At 37.5% G+C, this 27,881-nt stretch overlaps 9 protein-coding genes across 9 annotated transcripts in view; 4 read left to right on the top strand and 5 right to left on the bottom strand.

The window, feature by feature from the left end:
- The window catches only part of LOC662012 (uncharacterized protein), a 63,469-nt gene that overhangs the window by 32,800 nt on the left and 2,788 nt on the right, over window positions 1-27,881 (bottom strand). The gene's annotated exons all lie outside the window — the stretch shown is intronic.
- Window positions 1,225-2,351, bottom strand: LOC107398053 (uncharacterized). Its single transcript, XM_064358197.1, has 2 exons — window positions 1,563-2,351; window positions 1,225-1,515 (listed from the first exon to the last, which is right to left on the bottom strand). The coding sequence occupies exons 1-2, from the start codon at window positions 2,349-2,351 to the stop codon at window positions 1,225-1,227; spliced, it is 1,080 nt and encodes a 359-aa protein (XP_064214267.1).
- LOC135266939 (chymotrypsin BI-like) lies at window positions 2,355-3,364 on the bottom strand. Its single transcript, XM_064358421.1, has 4 exons — window positions 3,121-3,364; window positions 2,919-3,079; window positions 2,774-2,860; window positions 2,355-2,727 (listed from the first exon to the last, which is right to left on the bottom strand). Exons 1-4 carry the CDS (start codon window positions 3,333-3,335, stop codon window positions 2,417-2,419), a joined length of 774 nt encoding a protein of 257 aa, XP_064214491.1. The 5' UTR covers window positions 3,336-3,364; the 3' UTR covers window positions 2,355-2,416.
- Window positions 5,456-6,577, bottom strand: LOC661802 (serine protease P160). Its single transcript, XM_967941.5, has 5 exons — window positions 6,448-6,577; window positions 6,249-6,399; window positions 6,042-6,202; window positions 5,756-5,988; window positions 5,456-5,710 (listed from the first exon to the last, which is right to left on the bottom strand). Exons 1-5 carry the CDS (start codon window positions 6,536-6,538, stop codon window positions 5,546-5,548), a joined length of 801 nt encoding a protein of 266 aa, XP_973034.3. The 5' UTR covers window positions 6,539-6,577; the 3' UTR covers window positions 5,456-5,545.
- On the top strand, window positions 7,879-8,911 carry LOC661766 (serine protease P154). The gene is made up of 3 exons (XM_967907.5): window positions 7,879-8,340; window positions 8,393-8,631; window positions 8,684-8,911. Exons 1-3 carry the CDS (start codon window positions 7,965-7,967, stop codon window positions 8,843-8,845), a joined length of 777 nt encoding a protein of 258 aa, XP_973000.1. The 5' UTR covers window positions 7,879-7,964; the 3' UTR covers window positions 8,846-8,911.
- Window positions 9,736-16,193, top strand: LOC661726 (ATP-binding cassette sub-family C member 4). Its single transcript, XM_008196476.3, has 6 exons — window positions 9,736-10,007; window positions 10,051-10,284; window positions 10,331-10,758; window positions 11,658-11,814; window positions 11,858-13,479; window positions 15,006-16,193. Exons 1-6 carry the CDS (start codon window positions 9,916-9,918, stop codon window positions 16,160-16,162), a joined length of 3,690 nt encoding a protein of 1,229 aa, XP_008194698.1. The 5' UTR covers window positions 9,736-9,915; the 3' UTR covers window positions 16,163-16,193.
- LOC103313382 (uncharacterized protein) lies at window positions 17,218-17,736 on the bottom strand. The gene is made up of 2 exons (XM_008196477.3): window positions 17,470-17,736; window positions 17,218-17,411 (listed from the first exon to the last, which is right to left on the bottom strand). The coding sequence occupies exons 1-2, from the start codon at window positions 17,597-17,599 to the stop codon at window positions 17,281-17,283; spliced, it is 261 nt and encodes an 86-aa protein (XP_008194699.1). The 5' UTR covers window positions 17,600-17,736; the 3' UTR covers window positions 17,218-17,280.
- Window positions 17,841-26,290, top strand: LOC661642 (uncharacterized protein). The gene is made up of 9 exons (XM_008196478.3): window positions 17,841-18,215; window positions 18,877-18,936; window positions 18,984-19,724; window positions 19,775-20,771; window positions 20,819-21,031; window positions 21,086-23,736; window positions 23,836-24,026; window positions 24,076-25,956; window positions 26,006-26,290. Exons 1-9 carry the CDS (start codon window positions 18,192-18,194, stop codon window positions 26,175-26,177), a joined length of 6,930 nt encoding a protein of 2,309 aa, XP_008194700.1. The 5' UTR covers window positions 17,841-18,191; the 3' UTR covers window positions 26,178-26,290.
- On the top strand, window positions 26,365-27,779 carry Zip102B (Zinc/iron regulated transporter-related protein 102B). The gene is made up of 4 exons (XM_967748.4): window positions 26,365-26,613; window positions 26,740-26,937; window positions 26,989-27,328; window positions 27,385-27,779. The coding sequence occupies exons 1-4, from the start codon at window positions 26,518-26,520 to the stop codon at window positions 27,597-27,599; spliced, it is 849 nt and encodes a 282-aa protein (XP_972841.1). The 5' UTR covers window positions 26,365-26,517; the 3' UTR covers window positions 27,600-27,779.

The following is a 27,881-nucleotide window of genomic DNA, read 5'->3' as shown; positions in this document are numbered from 1 at the left end:
AGAGACAAATAAATTAAAAAAGACAAAAAATAAGTAATAGAAAATAGATACAAAAAAATCTACAAAAAAAAACAATACAAAAATAAAAAAATTAAAAAAAATAAATTCAAAATATGACAGGACAATATTAGAGAAACAAGCTCTACTACAAAAGAGGAATAAAAAAAGAGACAAATCTTTAAAAAAAGGATAAAAAAAACGAAAAATAAGTAATAAAAAATAGATAAAAAATCGACAAAAAACAATAAAAAATAAAAAAAACTAAAAAATAAATTCAAAATATGACAAAGAGACAAACTATACTACAAAAGAGGAATAAAAAAATAAACAAATCTCTAGAGAAAGATTAAAAAAGACGAAAAATAAGTAATAGAAAATAGATACAAAAAATCTACAAAAAACAATAAAAAAATGAAAAAAATAAATTCAAAATATGACAAGACAATATTAGAGAAACAAACTAGACTACAAAAGCGGAATAACAAAATAGAGACAAATTTCTAGAAAGAAATTAAAAAAGACGAAAAATAAGTAATAGAAAATAGATACAAAAAAATCTACAAAAAAACAATACAAAATAGAAAAAATTAAAAAAATTAATTCAAAATATGACAAGACAATATTGTAGAAACAAACTATACTACAAAAAAAGAATAAAGAAACAAATTTCTAAAAAAAGATCAAAAAAGACAAAAATAAGTAATAGAAAATAGATACAAAAAATCTACAAAAAAACAATAAAAAAATAGAAAAAATTAAAAAAATAAATTCAAAATATGACAAGACAATATTAGAGAAACAAACTATACTACAAAAAGGGAATAAAAAAATAGAGACAAATTTCTAGAAAAAGGTTAAAAAAGTCAAGAAATAAGTAATGGAAAATAGAAACAAAAAAATCTACAAAAAAAAACAATAAAAAAATAGAAAAAATTAAAAAAATAAATTCAAAATATGACAAGACAATATTAAAGAAACAAACTATACTTTAAAAGCGGAATAAAAAAATAAGAGACAAATTTCTAGAAAAAAATTAAAAAAGACAAAAAATAAGTAACAGAAAATAGATACAAAAAAAAACAATAAAAAACCAAAAGAAAACTTGTTGAAACATATTATTTAAATTACGAAACTGAGATCAGAATTACGGGAATTGATTTTCTGGATTATCGAATTACAGGAATTTCCATGGAATTTTTATTTTTTCAAGTAGTTGAAAATTATTTATTTTTCCTGTTTTTTCTTGTACGCGATGGAAAACTGCAAAACTACGATGAGAAAATTTGCAGTTGTTTCCAACATTCGTAAAAAATTGCTCTTTTTTATGGCAAAAAAACCAGCGGCGGAAAATTCGGGTAAATTTTCCGCAATAGTTTCGGTCAATTCGTACAATTCCTTTCTTTCTTCTGGTCTAGACTTTGCAATGTGTTTCCGAACGTCATAAATTAATTCTGTGATTTTTTTGCCTTCTTCTGTGACTCTATGACACAATAAAATGAATTCGCTTGTCCAAATCTACAAGTGAAAATTTCAAATTTTTACTTATTTATTTAAGTTCTTACGAATGTTGTTGTAATTTTAATGAGGAAAAACACAACGGAATCAATCGTCGTGACTCGCACATTTGAAAAACTGTACAAAGTTAAATTGAGAAGTTGCAAGGTTGTGAAAGCCAGGATTATGGCCACAGGCCAACCGAATAAATGATTGAAAATCATGCCGGAATTTTTCAAACGTAAAATTATCTTTGTTGTTTGTCTGACAAGTCTGAGAGGAACTTTAGACGTGATGTTTTGAAGCCGTCTTCTATGTTTCAAGAACTTAATCAAAACCAAACTCACATTTCGATACTCGGCCAAAAACAAACCAATTAATTCAATCAAAAAAAGCTTGTAGAAAAACTGATAATACAATTGCACCTCTCTGAAGCCATAACGCACGAAAAAATCCCACTGGGCGTAACCAAACCAAAGATAAACATAAACAGTGGTCAGAACAAAATATAGAAAATTGAGACAATAAAATTTTGCCAAACTTTTTGGCCCCTCAACAGTGCTAAAACCTTCCAATAATTCAAACCATTGCCTCCTCCTAGCAAAATTCAGAACAATACCGACGTAAAACCCAAACCCCGCCAACAAAATTTCAATAATGTACGCAATTGTCATTTTTATAACATTATCCTGTTGGAAAAAATCATTCTTGACGATTGACACCAAAGCAAAGAAACACTGACTTGTGAAAATTACTAAAATGTAGAATTTTTGGGGAAATTTGGGACAATTTCTCGGGGGACCAATGGCCAAGACTTGACCCACTTTGGTCATAAGTTCGATCGTTTCCAAACCCATGACTCAAATAAATCTATTTATTGTAATAAACGAAAATCAATAGTTGAAAGCGAAATGATGTCGCTTCAAATTCCAGTTTTTTGCTTTATCCAGTCCCTGTAATAGGCTGTGCGTGTGTATCCAGCTGGATAGTCCATTTCGCACCCATAACCATTGACAAAACTGAAAATGGCAACATGGACGGGGTTGGTATCAGGGTTGGTGACAACAGGGCCGCCACTGTCACCCAAACAGGGGGTTTTGATGGGGTTGCCACCACTGGTGCACACCAGACTGGGCACAACAATGGTACCACCATAATAAATTTTACACACGTCGTTACTGATCGTAGGAATAGTGATGTAATTTAGAACGTCACTGGTGGGGTTAGGGTCGGCTAAAAATTAATTTGGTCAAAAAATCTTAGTTTTTGGCGAACTCACAATCACTAATTTGGCCCCAACCGCTCACTGTAACATTCGTATTGTCTTCTAGTTCAGTTTCTGCCAAAGTTATAGCTTTTGTGTTGTCTAAAATTGGTAAAATTGTCAAAATTCTGATTATCAATTGATTGTGATAACAAAGCACCATCGAAAATCACAGCTTCCTTTAGCTGGATGAGCCCAATATCATTGATAAGATAAGTACCATCAAACTGTTCGTGTCGGATAAATTTCGCAGCAACACTTGTCGTTTTATTAGTCGATGAAAGTCGGGCCGTTCCCGAATAAATTTCCGCCGAAATTGCCCTACCAATTAATTAGTTTTAAGTGCAATTAATTATAATTACCCATCGACGCAATGTCCGGCTGTTAAAACCCATTGGTCGCTTATTAAAGCACCACCACACAAATAACGCGGTACTGCTGCAGATTTACCCATGATGGCCACTTGCCATGGAAATTGACCATCATGGGCCTCCTCACCGTTGACGATTCGCACCCATGACCCAGAAATTGGGTTCAAAAAGGTGGAAATAAGTGTGAGGATTGCAAGGAAGAACATGATAATAATTGGAAGCGAACACGAAAAGTTTATTTATACTCATCAAAGATTGGGATTAATTTGTCAGAGATTAAATTGATTGATGTTTTTTTTAATATATTGCGAGTTTAACTTTTCGACAATCAAACAAAAACATCTAATAACCATATTTTGTAATAGAAGAAGAAAAAAGAAGATATAAAAAAACTGCAAAACAAACAAACAAAACTGGAGAACCAAAACGGTATACGGAAATAAAGACAAAACTCAAGAGAAATACAAAAAAAATAACAAAAATTTAAACAATTTGTTGGCTCTATACAACAAGAAAATCACCGATGAGTCGTTAAAAAAGTTATTTTTTTACTTTATTTTATCGCAGTTGCTTGGAATTATTTGCAAATTACTGGATTTATTTAGAAATTGCGAAAATTAGTTTGGAATTAGTCAAGTAATGACCATATTTTGTTATAGAAAAAAAAAGAATAAATTGAAAATATAAAAAAAACTACAAAACAAACAAAACTGGAGAACCAAAACGGTATAAGAAAAAAAACAAAACGCCAGAGAAATACAAACAAAATAATGAAATAACAAAAATTGAAAAAATGTAAACAATTTGTTGGCTCTCTAACAACAAAAAAATCACCGATGAGTCGTTAAAAAAGTTATTTTTTTATTTTATTATATCGCAGTTGCTTGGATTTATTTGCAAATTACTGGATTTATTTAGAAATTGCGAAAATTAGTTTGGAATTAGTCAAGTAATGACCATATTTTGTTATAGAAAAAAAAAAGAATAAATTGAAAATATAAAAAAAACTACAAAACAAACAAAACTGGAGAATCAAAACGGTATAAGAAAAAAATGACAAAACGCCAGAGAAATACAAACAAAATAATGAAATAACAAAAATTGAAAAAATGTAAACAATTTGTTGGCTCTCTAACAACAAAAAAATCACCGATGAGTCGTTAAAAAAGTTATTTTTTTATTTTATTTTATTGCAGTTGCTTGGATTTATTTGCAAATTACTGGATTTATTTAGAAATTGCAAAAATTAGTTCAGAATTAGTCAAGTAATGACTATATTTTGTAATGGAAGAAAAAAAAGAATACATCGAAAATATAAAAAAAACTACAAAACAAACAAACAAAACTGGAGAACCAAAACGGTATAGAGAAATAAAGACAAAACTCAAGAGAAATACAAAATAAATAAAAAAATAACAAAAATTGAAAAAATTTAAACAATTTGTTGGCTCTATAACAACAAGAAAATCACCGATGAGTCGTTAAAAAAGTTATTTTTTTATTTTATTTTATCGCAGTTGCTTGGATTTATTTGCAAATTACTGGATTTATTTAGAAATTGCGAAAATTAGTTTGGAATTAGTCAAGTAATGACTATATTTTATAATGGAAGAAAAAAAAGAATAAATTGAAAATATAAAAAAAACTACAAAACAAACAAAACTGGAGAACCAAAACGGTATAAGAAAAAAAAAAACAAAACGCCAGAGAAATACAAACAAAATAATGAAATAACAAAAATTGAAAAAATGTAAACAATTTGTTGGCTCTCTAACAACAAAAAAATCACCGATGAGTCGTTAAAAAAGTTATTTTTTTATTTTATTTTATCGCAGTTGCTTGGATTTATTTGGAAATTACTGGATTTATTTAGAAAATGCGAAAATTAGTTTGGAATTAGTCAAGTAATGACTATATTTTATAATGGAAGAAAAAAAAGAATACATCGAAAATATAAAAAAAACTACAAAACAAACAAACAAAACTGGAGAACCAAAACGGTATAGAGAAATAAAGACAAAACTCAAGAGAAATACAAAATAAATAAAAAAATAACAAAAATTGAAAAAATTTAAACAATTTGTTGGCTCTATAACAACAAGAAAATCACCGTTGAGTCGTTAAAAAAGTTGTTTTTTTATCTTATTTTATCGCAGTTGCTTGGAATTATTTGCAAATTACTGGATTTATTTTAGAATAATTAATTTAGAATAATTCTAGTTAACTAATTAATTATAAGATTTTTTTAATTTTTGGATATTAAATACTTAGAGTGGAAAAGAAAGGACAAGTTTTGGATTAATTTGTCAAAGATTAAATTGACGGATGAGTGTCAAAAATCCGTGGTATTTATTTTTCAAGATATTACAAAAAAAAACAGATTTGCGTAATCAACTAAATTTATTCAAACATTTCCTTAAATCCCAGTTTTTTCCTTAATCCAGTCCCTGTAATAGGCAACTCGGGAGTTCCCCGACGGGTAGGGATATTCACAGCCTACTCCGTTGGTGAAACTGAACACACCGATTTGAACAGGTTTGCCACACGAATCTAAAACAACGACCGGTGCGCCACTATCACCCTACAATCGTAATTAGAAAAAATCGCGCCAGTTTTTCAAATTTACTTGACATGGACTTGTATGGGGGTTCCCCGGATTGGCACAAATTACGCTATCTGTAATAACACTGTTTCCAAAAATCCGGGCACATTCGGCATTATCGATTACATCAATGGTGGTGTAGTACAAAATATCACTGGTGTAAATATCACTATCTCTAGTGACTCCCCAACCACTTACGGTCACATTGGTACCAATGGACGGTTCCCGGATCGCTAAAGCGATGGGTTTTGTGTTGTCTATAAAATAACACTAATTACGGTGTCCTGTTATTAAAAAAAATCAAGCCAACCATCAAATTTTAGTGGTTTTTTGAGCCGAATCAACCCAATGTCGTTATTAAGGTTGACACTATTGTATTTCTCGTGCAGGATAAACTCAGCCGACTGCGATACGACTCGATTAGGGTTCGAAATTTTGGTCGTATTTGTATAAATCGTGGCCGAAATTGCGCTAAAATTATTTTTAATTTTTTTAAATTTTTTTAATAATAAATTACCCATCGATGCAATGTCCAGCTGTTAAAATCCACTCTTCGCCAATCACTGAACCCCCACAAAAATAGCCCCCCCATGAGGCACGCCCCAAAATCCCCACTTGCCATGGCAATTGCCCCAAAAACGCCTCATCACCGTTGATTATACGAAGACCTAACAAATTCTACGAATTTACGCAACCCTATAATTAATTGACCTCACCGATGTCTTTGAGGGGCGTAGCCCTAATTGGGGTGACTTCGAGACCCCAAATTTGGGGCAAGAAAACACACAAAACGAGGAAACAACGCATTTTTGCGACTGGGGGCCGATTGGAAAATTTCAGGATTTATAAGTTGGCAACGATTGATTAAAGTGACAGGGGATTAGGACTAAGATTAGGACGTTTCCGGTCACTGGGAATTGAAAAATTTAGGCCCCAAAAGCCAATTTTTAAAGAAAAAAAAACTGGGATGATATTAAATAAGAACTGGTCGTAAAATCACAGCTAATTTTTGCCAATTTTTTTGGGGAATTTTGGATTTAGAGGAGAAATTCAGTCGGAGTTATAACGTAATCAATCACGATCATCAATCATTCCGATTTATTAAGAATCAAGAATGACAAAGGTCAGAAACCTGCTTAATGCCAAGACAACGTGCGATAAAATTTTTCCGCATAATCGGTATTATTGTTGTTATACCTACATGTAGCCACAAAATATGAAAAATAATTAAACAAAATAAAAAATCAAAAAAAAACGAAAGAAAAAACCAAAAAATGCAATAAACCAGAACACCAGAGTGAAACTTATTTGATGAAATATTTGTATCAAGTGAAAATTATTTACGGATTTTTTCTGTAATCATGAAAAGAAATTAAATATTATAATGTATTTTTGTTGTCGAGACTGTTGATGTATTAAAAAATGACAGATGTAAATTAGGTACAATAATAATTTATGGAAAATAGAGCAAAAAAATCGAGAAAAAAACAAAGATAGAAAAAAACGCCAAAAACAACGTAAAAATTAAAATTAATGCACCTATAAAAGTAAAAATTGAAACAAAAGTACGAAAAAAACATAAAAAACATACCCAGAAAAATTAAGCAGTACAAAAATTTAAATAATAATAATTATTATTTGAAATAAATTTTAGTAAGTTATATTGCAAAATAAAATTAATCAGTCAAGCTCTACAAGCAGTACCGTTTGTAAAAAGTATATTCGGCGACTTTTTGGTTTATTGTTATTAAAATTGACACATTTTTTATAACTATTTACGAAATTTTGCTAATAATTGCGTTTTTGGATAAAAACATGCTTATATAACGCAAAAATAAAAAAAATTGCAAAAATCACAGAACTTTCGATTAATCTTTAATAGAATTTCACTATAATAAGCTGGTTTTCTAAAAACTGCGACACAATTGCCTGAATAGAACAAAACATTTTGACTTTTCGGCTAATTATTTTGAGAAACTTCTCAAAATAATCACGTTTAAGGTAAATTTCGTGATAAAAAACCAAAAACGGAAAGAATATTAAAATTCTTTAGTAAGTTTTTAGAATGGTATTTATTTCGGAACAAAGTATTGGGCAATACAGCGTTATCACTTATCAGAACCCCGTGTCTTATCTAATCTGATTTCGAAATTTCGAAACAAATCATCTTTCAGTCTAGAACAATCCTCTCGATAACTCATTCACCAAACAACGCACGAGACAACGCCCCAACATGAAGAACTTTGCGTTCTTCCTTCTCCCTCTGCTCCTCCAGGTGTGCTCCACCACCCCCAACCCCCAAATCATCAACGGCAACGTCGCCACTCTCGGCCAATTCCCGTGGCAAGCTGCACTTTTCTTCGAAAATTTCGACTCAAAGTTCTGGTTTTGTTCCGGAACCATCATCTCCCCCAAATGGATTCTAACTGCAGCCCATTGCATTCATGATGCACGCACTGTCCTCATCTACACCGGCCTTATTGACATCTCCGTTGAAGTGAAACCCAGTGACGAATCACAAAAATTCCACCTACATGACGACTTCAAACCCGACTCACTTGCCAATGACATTGCCTTGATCGAACTCACCAAGGAATTAACACTTGATGGTGAGTTAACTATTCTTGATTCAATATTCAATTTGTTAAAAAATAATTCAAGATAACACCAAAGTGGTCGAATTAAGCAACGAAGAAATCACCCCTGGTACAGAAGTCACGATCAGTGGTTGGGGGAAAACCCGAGCCAACGACACCTCAATAAACCCACTCTTGAATTATGTTACTTTGACTACGATTACGAACGAAGAGTGTCAAACGGCTTATGGTATGACAGGAGTTATTTTTGACGAAATGATGTGTGCAAAGAGTGGCAAAAATCCGGTGCAATCGCCTTGTCACGTAAGAAATTTACAATTTTTTGAATTTTCAATTTTCAAAATTTTATTTTTAGGGCGATAGTGGTGGTCCAGTTGTTGTCGACTTTGACAAAAAACCGAAACACGTTGCTGTTGCAAGTTTTGTAAGTAGTGAAGGATGCGAAAGCGGGTTTCCTTCCGGGTATACCAGAACATCCGCCTACTTCGATTGGATCAAAGAAAAAACCGGAATTTAAATATTTTTTACAATAAGCGACATTTTTGTCAAAATTAAGTTTTTTAATAAAAATTATAGAAATTTCGGTTGTTGAACTTTTTTCAAATATGAAATTATATCCAAAATGCTTTCCAGTTGGCAAACAACAATAAAAGTAAAAAAATAGAAACCTGCTTATTACTCAGAATTTCTCCATATAGTCATTTTTATTTATATCTCTGATAGGTATCTGTATTATCAATTATTAAGAAATGATTAATAATTGTGTTCTACGATTTATTAAATGTACTAAAAACACAATAGAATTACTCACTTATTAATACCGATAAAAAAATAAAAACCAGAGCGATAAAATATATCAGGTAACAATGTTGCAAAATAATTAAAAAAAATTAAATAAAAAGTGGAAAAAAAAAATTTAATTTGCAACCCAATGTTCCCAAAAACTTTCCCAGAATTGACAATATCTTTCAGAAACATTATGTATTAAAACAGAAAATAAAATAAAAAAAATTAAAAACCAAATTAAACAAAAATACAAAAAAATACAAAATGCTCATTTAAATATAAAGTTCAAAAAAGATATAAAAAAATCAAAAATAATAACGTAAGAAAAAAATTAAAAATTAAAAAAGTATTGTGCTTAAAACAAAAAAATAATAAAGAGAAAAGAGAATATTAAAAACTATTTATTAGTTGATTTTTGATTTTTTTTCAAAATTTTCTTAAGTAATTTACTTCTAATTCTCTTGTTCACAAGTGTTTTTTAATATGCCAATAATCTTCTGTTGTTATTTTGTTGTGTATTTTTTATTTAAAAAATTCAAGTTCAATGAATTTTACAATAACAAGCAACAAAATAATTGTCGCTTAACGAGTGATTAAAAATTGCGCATTTCAGAACTGAATAACGTTGAAAACACTAAAAATTAGTCAGTTAATGGTCGAAAAACGACGTCACAAATTACCATACCTCCATGACCCTAAAACCTCTAGGACACACTTTATCAAAAAAAAGTAAAAACCCGCGCGATAAACCCCAAGTTAACGACTTTCACAAAACACAAATTCCACGTCCAACTCCACAAAATGGAAGACATTGAACAAAGTAAAATCAGAAAAACACACTTGAAACCACACCCTAAAGCATCAGCGAATTTCCTCTCACATTTCTTCTTCTGGTAAGTCAGCACGAATCAAAATCCTAATAACACTGATGACCAGTTGGGAATTACCTTTATTCGTAAAAGGGTGGAAGAAAGAACTGACCGAAGACGATCTTTACGAACCACTTGACGAATACAATTCCACGATTTTAGGCGACAAAATCGAAGAATTATGGCGCCGTGAAACAACAACAAACAAAAAACCCTCACTTTTAAAAGTTTTAATCAAGTTATTTGGGCTTGAATATGGACTTTACGGACTGTTCTATCTACCAGCAGAACTCGCAGTCGCGTAAGTCACAATTTCGACACTTGCGCCACTATTGAAAAAATTCCAGCCTCCTGCAGCCACATTTTTTACGCAAACTGTTGGAATTTTACACGCCGGATGGTAACATCACGCTCAGAAAAGCCTACTTTTACGCTCTAGGCCTCACAATTTTCTGTTTTGTGCGAGTTTTTGCCTTCCATTGGTTCGCGTTTCAAACCGCTGTCTTGGGCATGAAAATCAGAATTGCCTGCTCTTCACTTGTCTATCGTTCGAGTCTCCAATTGACCAAAACCACATTTGATAAAATCACAGTGGGACAAATTGTTAATCTATTATCAAACGATGTGAGCAGGTTTAACCAGTTTGGGCCCTTTTTACACTCGCTGTGGATTGGACCAGTTGAGCTAATACTTGGGGGCTATTTCATTGATAAACAATTGGGACATGCGGCCCTTTCGGGCATCACGATACTAATTTTCTGTCTTCTGCTTCAATGTATGTTGGTTTAACTTAATACCAAGTAAGCACACTAACGTAAAAATAACGTAAACTAAGAAACGTTGCAAAAACGTAACTTTTATCGTTTAATCAACGCAAAATAACGTTATTAGTAACGTAAAATATTAACGTTTTTTTTAAGTAACTATTTAAACGATTTTGTAACGTAATAATATAACGTAAAATTATAGTAAATTTAAAACCACTAATCAACGCTAACAAGAAATGTTTTAAAAAGAATCTTTTTATGATTCTACCTTCTAGTTTTAGAGCAGTTACGTCCTTTTTTGACTTGCTTTTTTCACAATTATTAAATATTTAAATATACGTTATCTTTTAATTATATATTCAAATGTGGTGTACTGTATTTTTTCCTCTTGTTCCAAAGGTCGATATTATTTAAAAAAAGCTGTTATTAACTGCTTTTTTCTCATCGTTCTTCATTTTTTTTTCAATTTCAGTGTTAATATTTTACAATGATTGTCATTTAATATTTTCAATTAGGAGTTGTTTACTATATATTTTGCGTTTACTATGCGATTAATTATTTAAAATATCGTTCAGGTAAAAGGTTACACTAACGTTAAACAGTGCCATAAAAAACAAATTCAGTTTTTTTTAAACGTTAATTATACGTTTAAAAAAACGTTAGTAAATACGTTATTAATAACGCTAAAGTTCCTTTACGTTTTCTACGTACGTACAACTTTAAGTTAAGACGTACTTTAAACGTAAAAATTGGTAAAAAAAAGGTTTCTAAATTACGTTAAGAAAACGTAATCATACAACCAAATTTCAACGTATGACGTTATATTAACGGCTGTAACGTTAAAAAAACGTTAAATTTACGTCTGTGTGCTTACTTTGTCGGGTTTGATTCAAATGATTAATTCTAGTGTTTGTTTTGAAAAAACTATCGAAATTTCGACGCCAAGTAGCGGAAAAAACTGACTATAGAATCCGATTGATGAACGATATTATTAGCGGAATCCAAGCAATCAAGTTCTACACTTGGGAAAAACCATTCGAGACTTTAGTACAACTGGCCCGAAAGTAATTACAATAAAACTATCACCAAATTGTAATTTTTTTTCAGTTCAGAAATTACGAAAATAACAAACGCCAACAACTTTCGCCTCTTCAACAACACCTTCAAAATCTACTTATCAAAATTTTCAGTTTATCTCTGCATCCTTGTGGTGGTTTTAACCAAAAAAAACCTCACCCCCCAGTATTTATTCGCGCTTACTAGTCTCTACGAAAGTTTCAAACTAACAATTACAATCTTCATCCCTTTTGGCGTTGTTATGTTATCAGAAACGTTAATTTCGGTTCAAAGAATCGAAGAATTTCTCCTACACGACTTCACACCTTGTGTGAAAAAAACACCACTCGAGTCAATTTTCACGACACTCGCCAACCTCGAGAAACAAACCCCGAAAATCGCCCTCGATAAAGTCACAATCAAGCTAAACCAAAGCGAGATTTTAACTGGTGTGAGTTTTAATGCAACTCCGGGCCAGTTTATTGCAATCATCGGACGTGCAGGAAGTGGTAAAACAACCCTCCTGGAAACCGTCCTCCGGGAAATCACCCCCACGTCCGGAACCGCCACAATCACGGGATTAGTTTCATACGCGCCGCAAGAACCGTGGATTTTCTCCTCGAGTATTAGACAAAACATCGTCTTCGGCGAGGTTTACGACGCTCGGAGGTACCACCAGGTGGTCAAAGCGTGCGCTTTGGAGCCCGACTTTGCCCTTTTGCCGCACGGAGATCAGACTTTGGTTGGCGAACGCGGGGTTATGTTAAGTGGGGGGCAAAAAGCCCGCATTAATTTGGCCCGAGCTGTGTACAAAACGTCCGATTTTTACCTCTTTGATGACCCGCTTTCGGCTGTTGATACACACGTGGGGAAATGGATCTACGACGAGTGTTTTTTACGGCTCTTGGGCGGAAAAGGCATAATTTTGGTCACCCACCAGACGCAGTTTTTGCACAATGTGGATAAAATCTACGTCGTGGAAGACGGAAAAGTCAAATGCCAGGAGTTACAAAACGTAAAAATTGAACCCACGAAAGTGGTCCATGACACAATTTTGAAACAACACGATTTGCAAAACGAAGTCAAGGAGCACCGAAGTCGGGGAAACACCGACGCGAAAATCTACTCCTGTTATTGCAAATCTGCAGGGAGCAATTATTTAACCTTCGGTGTTTTGCTTCTTTTCGCTTTGGGTCAATTGTTCGGCAGTTTGGGCGATTTTTTTGTCACAGTTTGGGTGAATTTCGAGAAATCGGGTTTCCTGGCACGGATTGATTGTCTCTACATTTACACGGGACTTGTGGTTTTGATGATTCTAGTAATACACTTAGCGTCGCTTTGTTTCTCTTTTTATTGCATGAATGCGTCCAAAGTTTTACACCAGAATATGTTAGCGAAAATTATCAAAAGTCCGATCAAATTTTTCAATCAACACTCGTCGGGGCGCATTTTAAACCGCTTTTCCAAAGACATCGGATGCATAGATGAGTTGTTGCCCACGAGTTTGATGAACATTATTACGGCAATTTTCACCGGAACTGCCATAATTATTATTATAATTGTGCTGAACTATTGGATGATTTTTCCGACGGTTGTTCTGCTCTTGTTTACCGTCCTTTTGAGTATTTTGTTCCAACCGAGCAACCGGAACATTAAACGGACCGAAGGGACTAGTGAGTACTTTTTGTTTTTTTTTCTATGAGTTCTAACAACTAAATATTTGGATGAGGAATAGATTTTTGTAAAGAAAATGCGCGTCAAGTAAATGTTTATTAAAAAAAAACGAGTATACAGGGTGACACAAGGGTGCGTAATCGGTATATAAATTTTTTATTATTTGAAATATTGCCATGCCGGGTTGATGATCCAACAGATCGACTTCGACATTTTCGAAAAACTTATTTTTTTCTGAACTCAAAACAATATAAATATAGTTTGATATTTTTAATATTTTTGATAAAAATATATTTAAAATATTTGAAGGTAATTGGCCACGGAAAAATTATTTCACATAAAAGGTATGAATTATCTAGAAATTTGGTGAACGGTTATTAATGTAAAAAATGTGAAATTATAAAAATAAGATATGCTAAAGTTATTTTCAATTGAACAAATATACGATCGTCGCAGATTTTAATTACATAAAAAATGTGCAGAAAATTGCAAACAATGTCACTACTATTTGATGCCACTTTTTTATGATTTAGTAAAATAGAGGTGACGTTGATAATGTTGTGTATTTTTTTACCGCAGATGGAATTTGATTTTGGTGTTTGGATTGACATTTTTTGGTAAAATAAAATTTTATTGATACGCAATCATACAATTAATAAGATTTTTCTTCTTTCGACATTTCATGATTAACTTTGTAAAAAAGAATAACAACGTAAGCTTTCCATTTTAAACATAAAAACAAATAATTTTTATTAATTGCAAAAATTTGATCTAATAAAAATTTATTATGCTGTTTTTGAATTAATTAGGGTTTCAAAAATCATTAAATTATAAAAACTTTTTGGGGAATACAATTTCCATAGTTTTAATTAAAAATCCAAAATTTTTTCATGGCCTACTTTATGGAAAAAACGAAATGTTTTGTTTTTTTCTTAAATATTTAAAATCAATGTATTACACAAATAGACATATCAAATCAGAAAAAATAAGCTTTTCAAAAATGTCATCGCCAACTATGATTCCTATTTAAAAAAATACATCTTTATGTTATTACAGTTAAATGAAGGGTTGAAAAAAATCGCTGATAACATTATTAAATTCTCTGAAAAAAAGTGTCTGTATAATGTCTTTGTTTCAAATGTGTATCTTTTATAATAAGGAAGATATGATTTTTTTAAGATTTCGCTAAAATGTCAATTTCTGTTTATAAGTCGAAAACAAAAGACGATAGCGAGATGCGGTTTTGACCAAATTTAAAGTGTTGATTTTTTTCTTCTATTTTTATTTATTTTATTATTAATTAGTACATATAAAAAAAAAATTACAATTTGATTTATCAGATTCTAGGAACATATTTTCTTGTAATAAAATCATTTTTTTGAAAAAATTACCCTTGGGTCATCTGTATTTTGAAGAAATAACGTTTGTTTTGTAACTTACGACCTATTAAAACAGCACTTTAAAGCACTTGATATTTATTAAAAAATAAAAAAAAAACAGAAATAATAAAGTGATTAAATTCCAGCCCAAAGTTTCATCTTCTCGCACACGTCGGCCACGCTCCAAGGCCTCCAAGTGATAAAATCCTCCAACTGCCAAAAGCAACTAATCTCCGAATTCGACAACCACCAGAACTTCCACACTTCAGCATTCTACCTCTTCACAGCAATGTTTTCGGCTTTTGGCTTCTGGGCCGACATTTTCGCCGGATTGTACACAGCCATAGTCATTTGGAGTTTCTTCCTTTTGGAGAAAACACACGCCGGAGATGTGGGTTTAGCAATAACCCAATGTATCGGCTTGGTCGGAATGATCCAATACGGTATGAAAACCTGGAGCGAACTTGACGCTTACATGACTTCCGTTGAACGCGTCATTGACTATTCCGAACTAGAACCGGAACCCGATGACGGAAACCACCAACCGGACTTTTGGCCCGCCTCCGGAACCCTCACTTTTGACTCAGTTACGTTGAAATACAAACCGGAGGATCCCCCTGTTTTGTCAAACGTGAGTTTCCGGGTGAATTCCGGCGAAAAAATCGGAATAATTGGGCGAACCGGAGCCGGAAAATCGTCACTAATTTCCGTCCTGTTCCGGTTATTCCCCTTCGACGGGACCGTCAAAATCGACAATATCGACACCAAAACCCTGCCACTTGACACCCTAAGGTCCAAAATCTCGATCATCCCACAAGAACCCGTTTTATTTATGGGAACGTTGCGGAAAAACCTCGATCCCTTCGACCAATTCACAGACGAAGCGCTTTGGTCAGCCCTGGATGACCTTGGGCTGAAGCCCACCGTTTCGGTACTTCCCCGAGGCCTCCATAATGAAGTTAGCGAACGCGGGGCGAATTTTAGCGTCGGCCAGAGACAGCTTTTGTGTCTCGTTCGAGCATTGTTACGAAATAGCAAAATAATCGTCCTTGACGAGGCCACAGCCAACGTCGATGCCGAAACCGACGATTTAATCCAAAAAACAATTCGGCGAAAATTTCGAGAGTGTACAGTTTTAACAATAGCGCATCGTTTGAACACCGTTATCGATTCTGATAAGATTCTGGTCATGGATGCCGGGATTGTGGTGGAGTTTGACCGACCGGAGCGACTTTTACAAAACCCGGAGAGTTTTCTCAGCAAAAGTCTTAATTCTGCTGTGTCAACTGCATTGCAAAAATAATAAAATTGATAATTGTCGCAACCATGCTGATTATGGTAGTTTTATTCACAACACCAAACCCTATGGCGGTGAATTTGGGCAAATTTTGATTAATTTCTTTCGTCAATTGGTGTAATTCCGTTTTTTGGCCACGCGTTCCGTTGAAATAAAGTTGGTAACACGTGAAGTGAATTTTTTTGACCTCGTTGGTCACACTATCACACATTAAAATAACGATCAAGGTCCACACCAAAGTTGGCGTTTGCTTGAACACCAAAATCACCAAAATGTCGTCCAATACGGTACTTCCCCCATCGCTCACTAACCAAAAAATATTGAAAATCATGTTCAAAATCGTGAAAATTATGATACAAGAGAGCGACAAGTCGAATAAATCGTTAAAAATCTCGCTTGATTTGCGCAAAAATGACACTAATTTTGCGACTTTTCGGACAACCGGAAGCGTTTCTTGAGGCGGGAGATCCAACTGACGGGTCAGTAATTCCCCCAGTTTTTGGTACCTGACCAGGAACATCCGGACTGTGACGTAAATCAAAAACGTGTAATACATTTGTGCCAAAAGTTGGTATCTTCGGAAAATATTGATCTGGTGGTACTTTTCGTACAGCGAGGCACTTGTTATAATTTCGGCCATTAGATAAATGAAGTTGGCAAAAAAAAATTGTCTTGTGTTATCTTCAGTAGAGTTGATACGTTTCAAGTTTTTGTAAAGTTGACACCACTGATTATTTTTCCAAAAAATGGTCACAATGATCGAATTTATATTCAACAAATACAAACTCATTTCGATGAAATAATACAAAATTAAATTAACCGTGTTAATTGTTCTTCGCGTGTAAAAAATTATCTTAATTAATCCAAATGTGAGGATTGTGAAAATTAATAAATTGTAACTTTTCTGAATTTTTGAAACGTGTTTTTTGTCGTAATTTGAAGGCGTTATAGCGAGCCATTGTCCAATTTTATGGACACGTCTTATCAGTTTAAAATCCATTTTACGACTAAAAAAAATTACTTAATGATAAAGTGAGGTAGGCAACCAACTTAACAACAAAAAGCTTTCAAAATAATTTATTGACTACTTTATCACAGAATCTCTAATAACAATTCAAAACACATTAATTTTCTAATGATGGTGACACGTTAGTGCCCAAAACGTTGGCTTTATAGCGAAGTTTTTCTACTTCAGTGGCAGATTCCAAAGTTTCATTTGAAAGAAGTCTGTCGTCCCTTGATTCTTTAATAGAGGCTAAAAATAATTATCACAATATCTCATAATTGAAATAAAAAAATGAATTAGTTTTTACCATTGTATGGTGTATATTTATCGGAAAAATAATTTTCCAAATTATAACCTATTACACCGACAACTGCCGCAAAAGGAAGGGTGATATAAGGGGCGTAGACCCGTAGCGTTCTTATTAAAATGGGCCACATTGTATACACTTCAAAAAAACAGGATTTTTCACGGTTTTCACGCACTTAACCTCACTTTCCTAGGGTCAAGGTCACAAATATCAAGTGAGATAACCACAACTTGGCTTGTATTACGGGTTGCCTAACGATTTTTTTTCTAATTATTGCTATTTTAAAACAAAAAGTCGTGTCATTTGATTCAAAATCCAGAAAAAAAAACATTTTTTTTCTTTTTGGCACTTTCAATGCCAAGGTCATCCGTATAAATTGTTAAAAACCAACAATTCCACCAACACCTTGGCCCCCCTTGACCCCTTTGCCCATTTCTTTGGCGTTCCTCACCAACAGACTTGTGGTGGAATGGCCGCCCATCCACTACCTGCATTCCAATATGGCGTCCCCAAGAATGCGGGTAAATAACTGTTAGACGTGCACTTGTTTTCCCGAAGATTTATCGTGATTTTAACGAAATCGAAGTGTGCGCCGCCGATCGTCGATTGTTGAAAAGAAAAATGGCCGCCATCGTCGTTCGATTTGTGTGGTGATTTAAAAATTAAAAAAAGAGTGACGTTTTTTCGAATGACGATGTATTGGAAAATATCGATTTTCCATCATGTCGCACAGGGATTTTACGGAGGTAAGGGATTTTTACGAATAGTTTTATACCGGCCTGCTTGATAAAACGGGAAAGATAATTGACGCTTGCTTGATGCGAAGCGGCGTAAATTTGTCGAATTCCATACGTGTTTTTCACTTTCTTTGGACTATTTTGGGGGATTATTAAAAAACAAATCAACTAAAATTATAAGTAGTAGGCGTTTTCGTGAAAATGTGACTGAAAAATGCGAAAATTCGAGTGATTTTAACGCTAGGTTACAAGACGTGACCCGGCATTGAACTCTCCAAAGAAAAACAAGAAAACTGCATTGGAACTGATTTTATTTCTCATTTTACTCACTTCTGAACATTCTTCCAAAGCAAAATACCCTAAATAATTGATCTAAAGTGTTTTTTTAGCAATTTTTTGTTATAATGTGCCAAGAATATTAATTTTAATGTGGTCTTTTAATCATTTTTTATTTGGGTTTTTGTGTTTATATTTTTGTGTCTTTCGATTGTTGAGTTAGGACACAATCAACAATAGGTAATAATTTGCATAAAAGAATAAAATAAAATTCAGATTATCAGATTTTTTCGCAGCAAATTTATAAGTTCGTGGTGTCTTTTAATTATAAATGCCAACAACTACAGTTGTCATAGTTGAAACAAGCTGTATAAACTTGACCTCGCATCTACAGGTTGAACCTGAAGGCACTTCCGAACTTCCGGCGGCCAATCGCGCTCTCTTCCTTGAAAAGGTACCACCCCCTTGAACTCCGCCCCTTCTTAACCCTTCATTTTCAAGGTCAGACAATCAAACACCGCTTGTCAAAATGGCGACTTTTCCACAGCAGTCGCTTTATACACCGAAGCCCTTCAATTGGATCCAACCAATCACATTCTTTATTCGAATCGTTCCGCCGCCAAACTCAAACAGGGCCTTTTTGCCCAGGCCCTTCAGGACGCTATTACAGCACGTGACCTATGCCCCACCTGGCCTAAAGCCTACTATCGTCAAGGCGTCGCTTTACAATGTCTAGGCCGACATGGCGACGCCTTGGCTGCATTCAGTCAAGGCTTAGCCCAGGATCCAACCTCACAACAACTTCTTTCGGGATTGGTTGAAGCGTCGATCAAATCACCGCTGAGACATAATCTCGAACCGACTTTCCAGCAGCTGGAAGTCATGAAATTGGATCAGAGTCCGTTTGTTTTAATTTCGGTGGTGGGGCAGGAGTTGTTGGCGGCGGGATTGTATCATTCAGCGGTGACTGTGCTAGAATCAGCACTCAGAATCGGTTCCTGTTCTTTAAAATTGCGAGGATCTGTGTTCAGTGCTTTGAGTTCAGCTCATTGGGCACTAAATCAGCTCGATAAAGCAATAGGTTACATGCAACAAGACTTAGCCATTGCTAAAAGCCTAGGTGATACGGCGGGGGAATGCCGGGCACATGGAAACCTAGGCTCGGCCTATTTCAGCCAAGGTTCGTACAAGGAAGCCTTGACTGCGCACCGATACCAACTCGTGCTAGCCATGAAATGCAAGGTATAATTCCACTCAAACCTAAACCTAGGCTTTAATTAATCTTAATATAGGACACCCAGGCTGCTGCCGCAGCCCTAACTTCCCTAGGCCACGTCTATACAGCAATCGGTGACTACCCGAACGCCTTAGCTTCGCACAAACAGTGCGTCCAACTCGTTAAACAAATGGGCGATAGGTTGCAAGAAGCCCGCGAAATTGGTAACGTAGGCGCCGTATACCTAGCCATGGGTGACTTTGATTCGGCCGTTGATTGTCACACCCAACATTTACGAATCGCCCGTCGCCTAGGCAACCAGGTTGAAGAAGCACGTGCTTACAGCAACCTAGGTTCTAGTCACCACTACAAACGCAACTTTGCTCAGGCGATTGTTTATCATGAGAAAGTCCTAAGATTGGCACAAGCCATTGGTGATAAATCGGTCGAAGCCAGGGCTTACGCCGGCCTAGGACATGCGGCTAGGTGTGCCGGTGATTACGTCCAAGCCAAACAATGGCATGAAAGACAACTAGATGTCGCGTTAGCGACTCGTGATAAGGTTGGCGAGGGACGTGCATGCTCAAACCTGGGAATAGTCTATCAGTTGTTGGGGGAAAATGATGCAGCCTTGAAGTTACACCAAGCCCATTTGGCGATCGCTCGAAGTTTACAGGATAGAGCAGGAATGGGGAGAGCTTACGGGAACATCGGGAATGCCTATTCGGCTGCGGGGTTTTACGAATCCGCCATAAAGTACCACAAACAGGAGCTGACAATCAGCAAGGAAGTGCACGATAGGAGTTCCGAGGCTAGTACTCATGGAAACCTAGCCGTAGCTTATCAAGCCTTAGGGGCTCATGATATGGCACTTTTGCATTATCGGGCCCATCTAGGTATTGCAAGGGAGCTAAAAGACACAGCTGGTGAAGCCTGTGCGTTACTAAACCTGGCCAATTGTCTCAGTTCAAGGTCGGAATTCGCCGAAGCGATACCGTACTACGAACAGTATCTTATGCTATCGCAAGAACTCGCCGATGTGGAAGGTGAAGCTAAAGCCTGTCACTTTTTAGGTACTGACCTAACTTTCTAAACCTAGTCTAACGTATCGTATTTTTAGGCTACGCCCACTACTGTATCGGCAATTTTCGCGAAGCTGTTCGTTACTACGACCAGGATTTAGCCTTAGCCAAAGACTTGCAAGACAAAATGAACATGGGACGTGCTTACTGCAACCTAGGCTTGGCCCATTTGGCTCTCGGCCAACTTGAAACATCTCTCGAGTGCCAAAAATATTTTTTAGCCATCGCACACATGACCAATAACCTACCCGGTATAAATCCTTAACAATTAAACCTAAACCTAGACAATCATTAATTAATTGTAGGCAAATTTCGGGCATTGGGCAACATAGGCGACGTTCTAATCAAAATGGGCGAGACAGAAGAAGCCGTGAAAATGTACCATCGCCAACTAGCCTTAGCCCGAAGTAACCGTGATCGTGGCATGGAAGCTGCCGCTTGTGGTGCTTTAGGTATAGCCCACCGTCTTTTAAAACGCCTAGACAAAGCTCTAGGCTACCACACCCAAGAACTAACCCTTCGACAAGAAATGTCCGAATTATCGGGTGAATGCCGGGCTCATGGCCACCTCGGAGCCGTCCATATGGCCCTAGGCAATTACACCCACGCTGTTAAATGCTACCAAGAGCAACTAGAACGGGCCCAAGAGCTACAAGACTGCGCCGTTGAAGCGCAAGCCTACGGCAACCTAGGCATCGCCCGCCTAAACATGGCCCACTACGAAGACGCGATTGGTTATTTCGAACAACAACTAGCGACTCTCGAACGTCTCAGTTCACCCACAGCCCAGTTGGACAAAGGCCGGGCTTTTGGCAACCTGGGCGATTGTTACGACGCTTTAGGCGACCCAGAAGAAGCTGCCAAATGCCACGAACAACACCTAGCCATTGCTTTGAAACTAAAGAGTGTCCGTGACCAGGAACGCGCCTACCGTGGACTAGGCCAAGCCCAAAAAGCCCTAACTAACCTCCAACAAGCCCTAGTTTGCCTTGAAAAACGCCTAGTCGTCGCACACGAATTGGCCAATCCTGAAGCCAAAGCTGCAGCTTATGGCGAATTGGGCCAACTTCACGCCAACTTGGGTAATTTAGAACAGGCAATTTCGTGTTTAGACCACCAGAAGGCAATCGCGCGCGAACTCAACGATAAGATAATGGAAGCCGATGCGATTTCCAACCTGGGCTGCGTTTACCAACAAATGGGCGAATACACCACTGCGTTACGCTACCACCAAACCGACCTAGACATAGCCGAACAGTTACAATTACCGACGTTACAAAGCCGCGCTTGTGGAAACCTAGGCGCTGTACACGAAGCCTTAGGCAACCTGGAGCAAGCAATACGCTACCAAGAACAACACTTGTCAATTGCGGCAAGTACCAACGACCAACACGCGAAAACCGTCGCCTATAGTTCGCTAGGTCGCGTCCACCAACTTTTAGGCAATCGGAGCCAGGCTGTAGCCTATTTAAGCCAAGGTTTGTCAATCGCCGAGGCTTTAGGGCGACGGGATGAGGAAGCAAGGATTAGAAATAGGCTAGGTTTGACGTTATGGTCGAACGGTGACCTTGAAGGCGCCCAAAAACAACTCGAAGCGGCGACAAATTTGTTGGAAAATATTAGACGCGAAGCCAGGAATACACCCGACTATAAACTATCACTGTTTGAGTTACAATCGTCAAGTTATCAAGTATTGCAACGTGTTTTGGTTGGTTTAAACCGACACGAGGAGGCTCTTGTTGTGGCCGAAAGGGGGCGTAATCGGGCTTTTGTCGACTTGCTGTTAGAACGTCAAGGTTTGAATGACGGACGTAACAAAAAACGCTTCGATGATGTTACTGCGAGTACCTTGGACCAGATCAAGGAAATTGTGAACCGGCAACGAGCTTCGGTACTTTATTACAGCATAGCCGCTGGTTTTCTCTACTCATGGCTCATTGTACCGACCAAAGGCATAGTCAAATTCCACTCAAAATCGCTGAATGAAAGTGACGAAAGTGACAGTACCGACCCGACCTCAAACATCGGGATTCTCGAAAAGTTGGTGACTTCGGTCAGAGATAGTCTCGGGATGGAGTTATCTCCCTGTAGTACCATAAACGAAGATCAGTACTCGGACGACACTCTTAGCGACCGCACCGGATTCCTCCGAATGGTCAACCGCCAACACCTCCTCAATTCCAGCAACTACTCCCTCAGCTCCCTCTTCTCCCTTGGGAGTGTTGGTGGTTCGGTGGCGTCACTCCAAGGCTCGACCCGATCAAGCACAAGCGTCCAGGCGACATCACGCCAAGCCTGGAAAGGCCCCTCCTGCCTTCACGCCCTTTACACGCTCCTGATCCAACCCTTTGAGGACTTTCTCCCCAAAGCCAACTCAAACCGACGAGAACTAATCCTAGTCCTTGAAGGTGACCTCTATTTAGTCCCTTTCCCCGTCCTACGCTCCTCATCGGAAGCTTCCGAATACCTCTGCGAGAGATTCTCGCTACTTGCCGTCCCCAATATATCATCATTACGCATTGGGCGAAGTCGCAAACAAGACGGTGACCAAACTGTTCGGAGCCTTATCGTCGGCAACCCCAAATTACCGAACGCTGTTACGGAACACTGGGGCTGGAAAGACATCCCGCAAGCCGAACAAGAGGCCACAATGGTGGCCGAGTTATTACAAGCACAAGTGTTACTAGGTGCTGGCGCAACGAAAGAACAAATTCTCAATCAGATACAGGACGCTGAATGTGTCCATTTCTCGACTCATGTCTCTTGGAAGTTATCCTCTTTGGTTTTAAGCCCCGCTGAAGTTTTAGATCAGAGCCAGAAGAGGCTCTATCTGGGGGACCCGGCCGAAGAGGACGAAAACGAAGTCTCGACTTCGGCAGAGTTGCCCCCAATGTCCGAATTTCTACTAAGTGCAGCCGATATTCTGTCATTACGGCTTTCGGCACGTCTTGTCGTGGTATGTAATAGTTTTTTTTTACATTATACAATCACATCAAAAAAATTTGGAACAAATAAATTTATTTGAGCGTAGGAGACTTAAAAAAATTATTATTAGGTGAGTTCGTCGCACACGCGTGACCAACAAGGATGGGCCACTTCTGATGGTCTGGTGGCCTTGGTGCGGGCGCTACTAGCAGCCGGTGCCCAAGCCGTTTTAGTGTCACTGTGGCCTGTGCCGGAAACGGCCTCTAAAATCCTACTCCGGGCTTTTTACTCTGCCATGTTACAAGGAACACGAGCTGCTAAGTAAGTCTTATCCTCTTATTTTCATGGTAAAAACGTTTTTTATTAATAGGGCACTCGCTGAAGCCATGCAAACTGTCCAACACACCAAACATTTTGCCCATCCAGCAAACTGGGCCGGTTTCCTCCTTGTAGGTCTAAACGTCCGACTATCAAACAAAGTGGCTATGATGGGCCAAGCCCTTTGTGAACTCCTCCAAGTCCCCGATAAATGCCGGGATGCCCTTAGAGTGACCCTCCACTTGGTGGAAAAGTCCCTTCAGAGGATACACCGCGGTCAGAAAAACGCCATGTACACCACGCAAAAATCAATCGAGAATAAAGTCGGTTCGGTGACCGGATGGCGCGACCTTTTGATTTCCGTGGGCTTTAGATTCGAGCCTGCGTCAAACGGGATACCAAGCAGTGTGTTTTTCCCCCAATCAGATCCCGATGAACGTCTAACCCAATGTTCGGCAAGTCTGCAAGCCCTTCTAGCCCTTTCAAACACTTCGATTCACGCACTTTCGAAACTAACAATCAATCCCGACGTTTCGGACGACATCATCGGAGTCATCCAATCGGCTTTAGCCCAATTCACCGAAAACGAAAGTGTGGAGCTAGGGCTAAACGTGCGCTTGTGGCGAGTGCCAGGCTGTCATGAACTTTTAGCCTCGTTAGGCTTCGACTTGACCGATGTAGGACAAGATAAAGTGACCTTAAGATTAGGCAAACAGGCCAATCGGCGTAACATCCAATTCACGTTACAAGCCCTTTTGGCCCTTTTCGATACACAAGAAGCCCCAAAAAGCCTAACAATTGACTCGTCAAGTAGTCTAGAATCTTTGGCATCGGTCGATAATGATTTTTCCCATTCGGATAACGAACTGTGTCAAGCACCGAAATCCCCACAACTGGCCAAACCACGCCTGAATTTTTCCCGCACAGTGCTACCAACCAAACGACTCGGTGGTGCTTTCACCAGTTATGTGAGACGTCGGGGCGAACCGGACGGACGCACAGCCAACCCTAGCGACACTAAAACGCTACTAAGCGACAAGACCCGAAAAAATGTTGGCAGGCCTGAAACCGAAGCCGCCTTTACGCCAAGCCCACCAGTCGTGTTACAATCGGAAAACCAAAACATTGCACTATCACTCGCACACCAGACACGAATCAAAAACCTCTACTCACAAAATGACAATAAAAACGACCTAAGACCCGATAGTTCAAGCTCAGCGAGTTCGGTCACCGACTGGGATAACGGCCATGCGACTGTTTTAAGACGCCAAACACAAATCCCACCTCTGCCACCCTCACGAACGAAACTAGACCTAACACTCTATAACAACCTACCGTCTCGTTTGTTCGAAAACAGTTCCGACAGCGAACTCGAAAAAATGGAAGCGAAACTATTCAACACACGCAATAAAATGGCATATCGCAAATCGCGAATGTCAACCCTTGACCGTCTAAGCGTCCGGACTGAACTCACGCCTCAAAACCTCCTCCAAGCCTCACGCAAACCCATCACACTACCCAGCGAAGAAACCCTCCCGACTAACGAACGCCTCCTTTATTTCTCCCCATCGGACGTTGACACCTCCCCTCAAAAACTCCCCACAGATTCGGACGAATCCAAAGACAAGCCCGACCTCCACGACACCATCCTTCGCCACATCAATCGCGAACTCACCCCCACCATCTCCGATGTCTACCACGAACGCAATATCGGGCTTGGTCTAGCTCCGCCCTTATCTAAACTCCTCCTTAATCAACCGACAAACGCCACACCGCAAACGGACGCCAACGCACTTGAAAAAATCACATTGGGGATACTCGAGGAGGGGGGAGAGCCGTGGATGGCCGAAGGCGGTTTACAACAAATCCAAAGCTCCGATTTGACAACTGCCGATATTTTGGAGAGGGAAGTGAAGAATAAGAAGGGGTTGAGGTGAGTGTGGTGGGGGGTTGGGGTTGTGTGATCATTGGTGGTTTTCTAGAGAAGGGGAAGTGAAGAGATTGTCGCCCTTTTCGGAAATGTCACGAAGGGACGAGGGCGATGGGCGGAGCATAGCCGATTCGAATTGTTCAAGTTATAAAAACCGTTTTGGTGATTATAGGACGGGAGAGAAGCGACCAGTCGCAGCACAAAGGAGGAGCAAGCAGACGTAGGGGGCGGGGTTTATTTATTTTGTGATTTTTTTTTAATATAGCTAAGTGAGAAAAGTGGAATAAACGAAAGACTTTGTATTTAATTAATTGGTTTTAATAAAAAATAAACATAATTTTTTTTGGCATTTTTTTGTTCCGTACCACTAGTCCCGTATCCGGAATGACCTACCTTTATGCTTTACACGTCAAACGTCAGATAAGCAAATTTCTAGGTTAGGAAAGTTTATTTAGAAAAAATTGTTTACGTTGAAAGTAAAATATTGTGATACGTATGCATTTTAAAACACAAAACATTAGTTACGTTTTAAATTTGCATAACAGTGAGAGGTAGTACATAAAAATGGAAGAAACATTTATGTTAATAGCGTTAATACTGGTTATGCTAATAGGATCATTCCTTGCTGGTTCAATTCCACTGTTTTTCAGTTTTTCCGAGGTAAGAACTACCCCCTGTTTGGCATTTTGCCCCAATTTGGGTACAACTCGTTTCTTAAGGCTGGGCTTTCGCCAATGGATTACCGCCAGATGGCGCTTTCCCAACTCCAATTTTCTTCATTTTTAGGACAAATTGAAGCGAATTACGGCCTTTGGGGCCGGTCTTTTGGTCGGAACAGCTCTGGTTGTGATAATACCGGAAGGGGTGCGTTCATTACTCAGCGAACAGCTCAAAGAACCACAGAAAAATCACGAAAAAGACGTTCTTTCAGTCATTGGAATTAGTCTAGTGTTGGGTTTTATTTTTATGTTGATGGTGGATCAAGTGGGTGCTTAAAACGTGTGAAAAATGTATACAATTATTGTGAAATTGTAGATTTCCCAGCGGAAAAATGAGAATTTGAATCCATCCGAGCGCAATATTACTGCCACTATTGGTCTAGTGGTCCATGCGGCTGCTGACGGTGTGGCACTGGGGGCTGCCGCCACCACCAGTCATGCCGACGTCGAAATAATCGTTTTTCTGGCGATTATGTTGCATAAAGCGCCCGCAGCTTTCGGTCTAGTCACGTTTTTGCTACACGAAGGCATTGATAGGCAAAGAATTCGCAAACATTTGTTGGTGTTTTCACTGGCGGCACCAGTTTTGGCCGTTTGTACTTATTTCGGGATTGGACAGAAGCAGAAAGAGACGCTGAGTTCGCTTAATGCAACTGGTAAGTAGTTGCGAAAATTACCACATTTTTTGCAATAATTTTGCGATTTGTTTAAGGTATTGCAATGTTATTTTCCGCCGGTACATTCCTTTACGTCGCTACGGTGCATGTCTTAGCCGAACTGACGCAAACTTCGCATCATTCCTATTCCAAACTTCAAAGTCTAGAAAGTGGCAAAGCTTCTTCGCAATCATTAAAAACACTAGAATTGATCTGTTTGGTTGTTGGATGTTTGACTCCCTTACTTTTGACTGTAGGACATCATCATTGAAACATGTTTTATTGTATTTATTTATTCGAATAAATGTCATAATTTATAATTTTATTATTTTTGTTCTTACCAGATATTAAATTTATGTGATTGCATAAGCTATATTGTCTGGCTTTTTATTGGATTACACATTTGTATATTGTCTTAAAAGGTTAAATAAAATTATAATTTGTTTATTGACTGTGAATTTTAAAAAACTAAGTCATCAAAATAAAAAACACAGACCATAAATTCTACAAATTATTCCCAGAAAATATGTGCAAAACATTCAATAATTTCGTT

Source organism: Tribolium castaneum, chromosome 8 (genome assembly GCF_031307605.1).
Source record: "Tribolium castaneum strain GA2 chromosome 8, icTriCast1.1, whole genome shotgun sequence".
Taxonomy (NCBI): domain Eukaryota; kingdom Metazoa; phylum Arthropoda; class Insecta; order Coleoptera; family Tenebrionidae; genus Tribolium; species Tribolium castaneum.
This window is presented reverse-complemented; position numbering and strand designations above follow the sequence as displayed.

Bases quoted from the DNA above. Each gene is read 5' to 3' on its own strand.
- LOC661766 (XM_967907.5), top strand. From the start codon at position 7,965: ATGAAGAACTTTGCGTTCTTCCTTCTCCCTCTGCTCCTCCAGGTGTGC. The intron at 8,341-8,392 runs GTGAGTTAACTA...AAATAATTCAAG, and splicing joins CAAGGAATTAACACTTGATG to ATAACACCAAAGTGGTCGAA. The intron at 8,632-8,683 runs GTAAGAAATTTA...TTTTATTTTTAG, and splicing joins CGGTGCAATCGCCTTGTCAC to GGCGATAGTGGTGGTCCAGT.
- LOC103313382 (XM_008196477.3), bottom strand. From the start codon at position 17,599: ATGTGGCCCATTTTAATAAGAACGCTACGGGTCTACGCCCCTTATATC. The intron at 17,412-17,469 runs GTAAAAACTAAT...AATTATTTTTAG, and splicing joins TAAATATACACCATACAATG to CCTCTATTAAAGAATCAAGG.
- LOC661642 (XM_008196478.3), top strand. From the start codon at position 18,192: ATGTCGCACAGGGATTTTACGGAG. The intron at 24,027-24,075 runs GTAAGTCTTATC...TTTTATTAATAG, and splicing joins CAAGGAACACGAGCTGCTAA to GGCACTCGCTGAAGCCATGC. The intron at 25,957-26,005 runs GTGAGTGTGGTG...GTGGTTTTCTAG, and splicing joins AAGAATAAGAAGGGGTTGAG to AGAAGGGGAAGTGAAGAGAT.
- LOC661802 (XM_967941.5), bottom strand. From the start codon at position 6,538: ATGCGTTGTTTCCTCGTTTTGTGTGTTTTCTTGCCCCAAATTTGGGGT. The intron at 6,400-6,447 runs GTGAGGTCAATT...AGAATTTGTTAG, and splicing joins TACGCCCCTCAAAGACATCG to GTCTTCGTATAATCAACGGT. The intron at 6,203-6,248 runs GTAATTTATTAT...AAATAATTTTAG, and splicing joins GCTGGACATTGCATCGATGG to CGCAATTTCGGCCACGATTT.
- LOC107398053 (XM_064358197.1), bottom strand. From the start codon at position 2,351: ATGGGTTTGGAAACGATCGAACTTATGACCAAAGTGGGTCAAGTCTTG. The intron at 1,516-1,562 runs GTAAGAACTTAA...TTTCACTTGTAG, and splicing joins TTAAAATTACAACAACATTC to ATTTGGACAAGCGAATTCAT.
- Zip102B (XM_967748.4), top strand. From the start codon at position 26,518: ATGGAAGAAACATTTATGTTAATAGCGTTAATACTGGTTATGCTAATA. The intron at 26,938-26,988 runs GTGGGTGCTTAA...GTGAAATTGTAG, and splicing joins TTATGTTGATGGTGGATCAA to ATTTCCCAGCGGAAAAATGA. The intron at 27,329-27,384 runs GTAAGTAGTTGC...GATTTGTTTAAG, and splicing joins GAGTTCGCTTAATGCAACTG to GTATTGCAATGTTATTTTCC.
- LOC661726 (XM_008196476.3), top strand. From the start codon at position 9,916: ATGGAAGACATTGAACAAAGTAAAATCAGAAAAACACACTTGAAACCA. The intron at 10,008-10,050 runs GTAAGTCAGCAC...ACTGATGACCAG, and splicing joins CTCTCACATTTCTTCTTCTG to TTGGGAATTACCTTTATTCG. The intron at 10,759-11,657 runs GTATGTTGGTTT...GATTAATTCTAG, and splicing joins TTTCTGTCTTCTGCTTCAAT to TGTTTGTTTTGAAAAAACTA.
- LOC135266939 (XM_064358421.1), bottom strand. From the start codon at position 3,335: ATGTTCTTCCTTGCAATCCTCACACTTATTTCCACCTTTTTGAACCCA. The intron at 2,861-2,918 runs GTGCTTTGTTAT...TACCAATTTTAG, and splicing joins GGAAGCTGTGATTTTCGATG to ACAACACAAAAGCTATAACT. The intron at 2,728-2,773 runs GTGAGTTCGCCA...ATTAATTTTTAG, and splicing joins TTGGGGCCAAATTAGTGATT to CCGACCCTAACCCCACCAGT.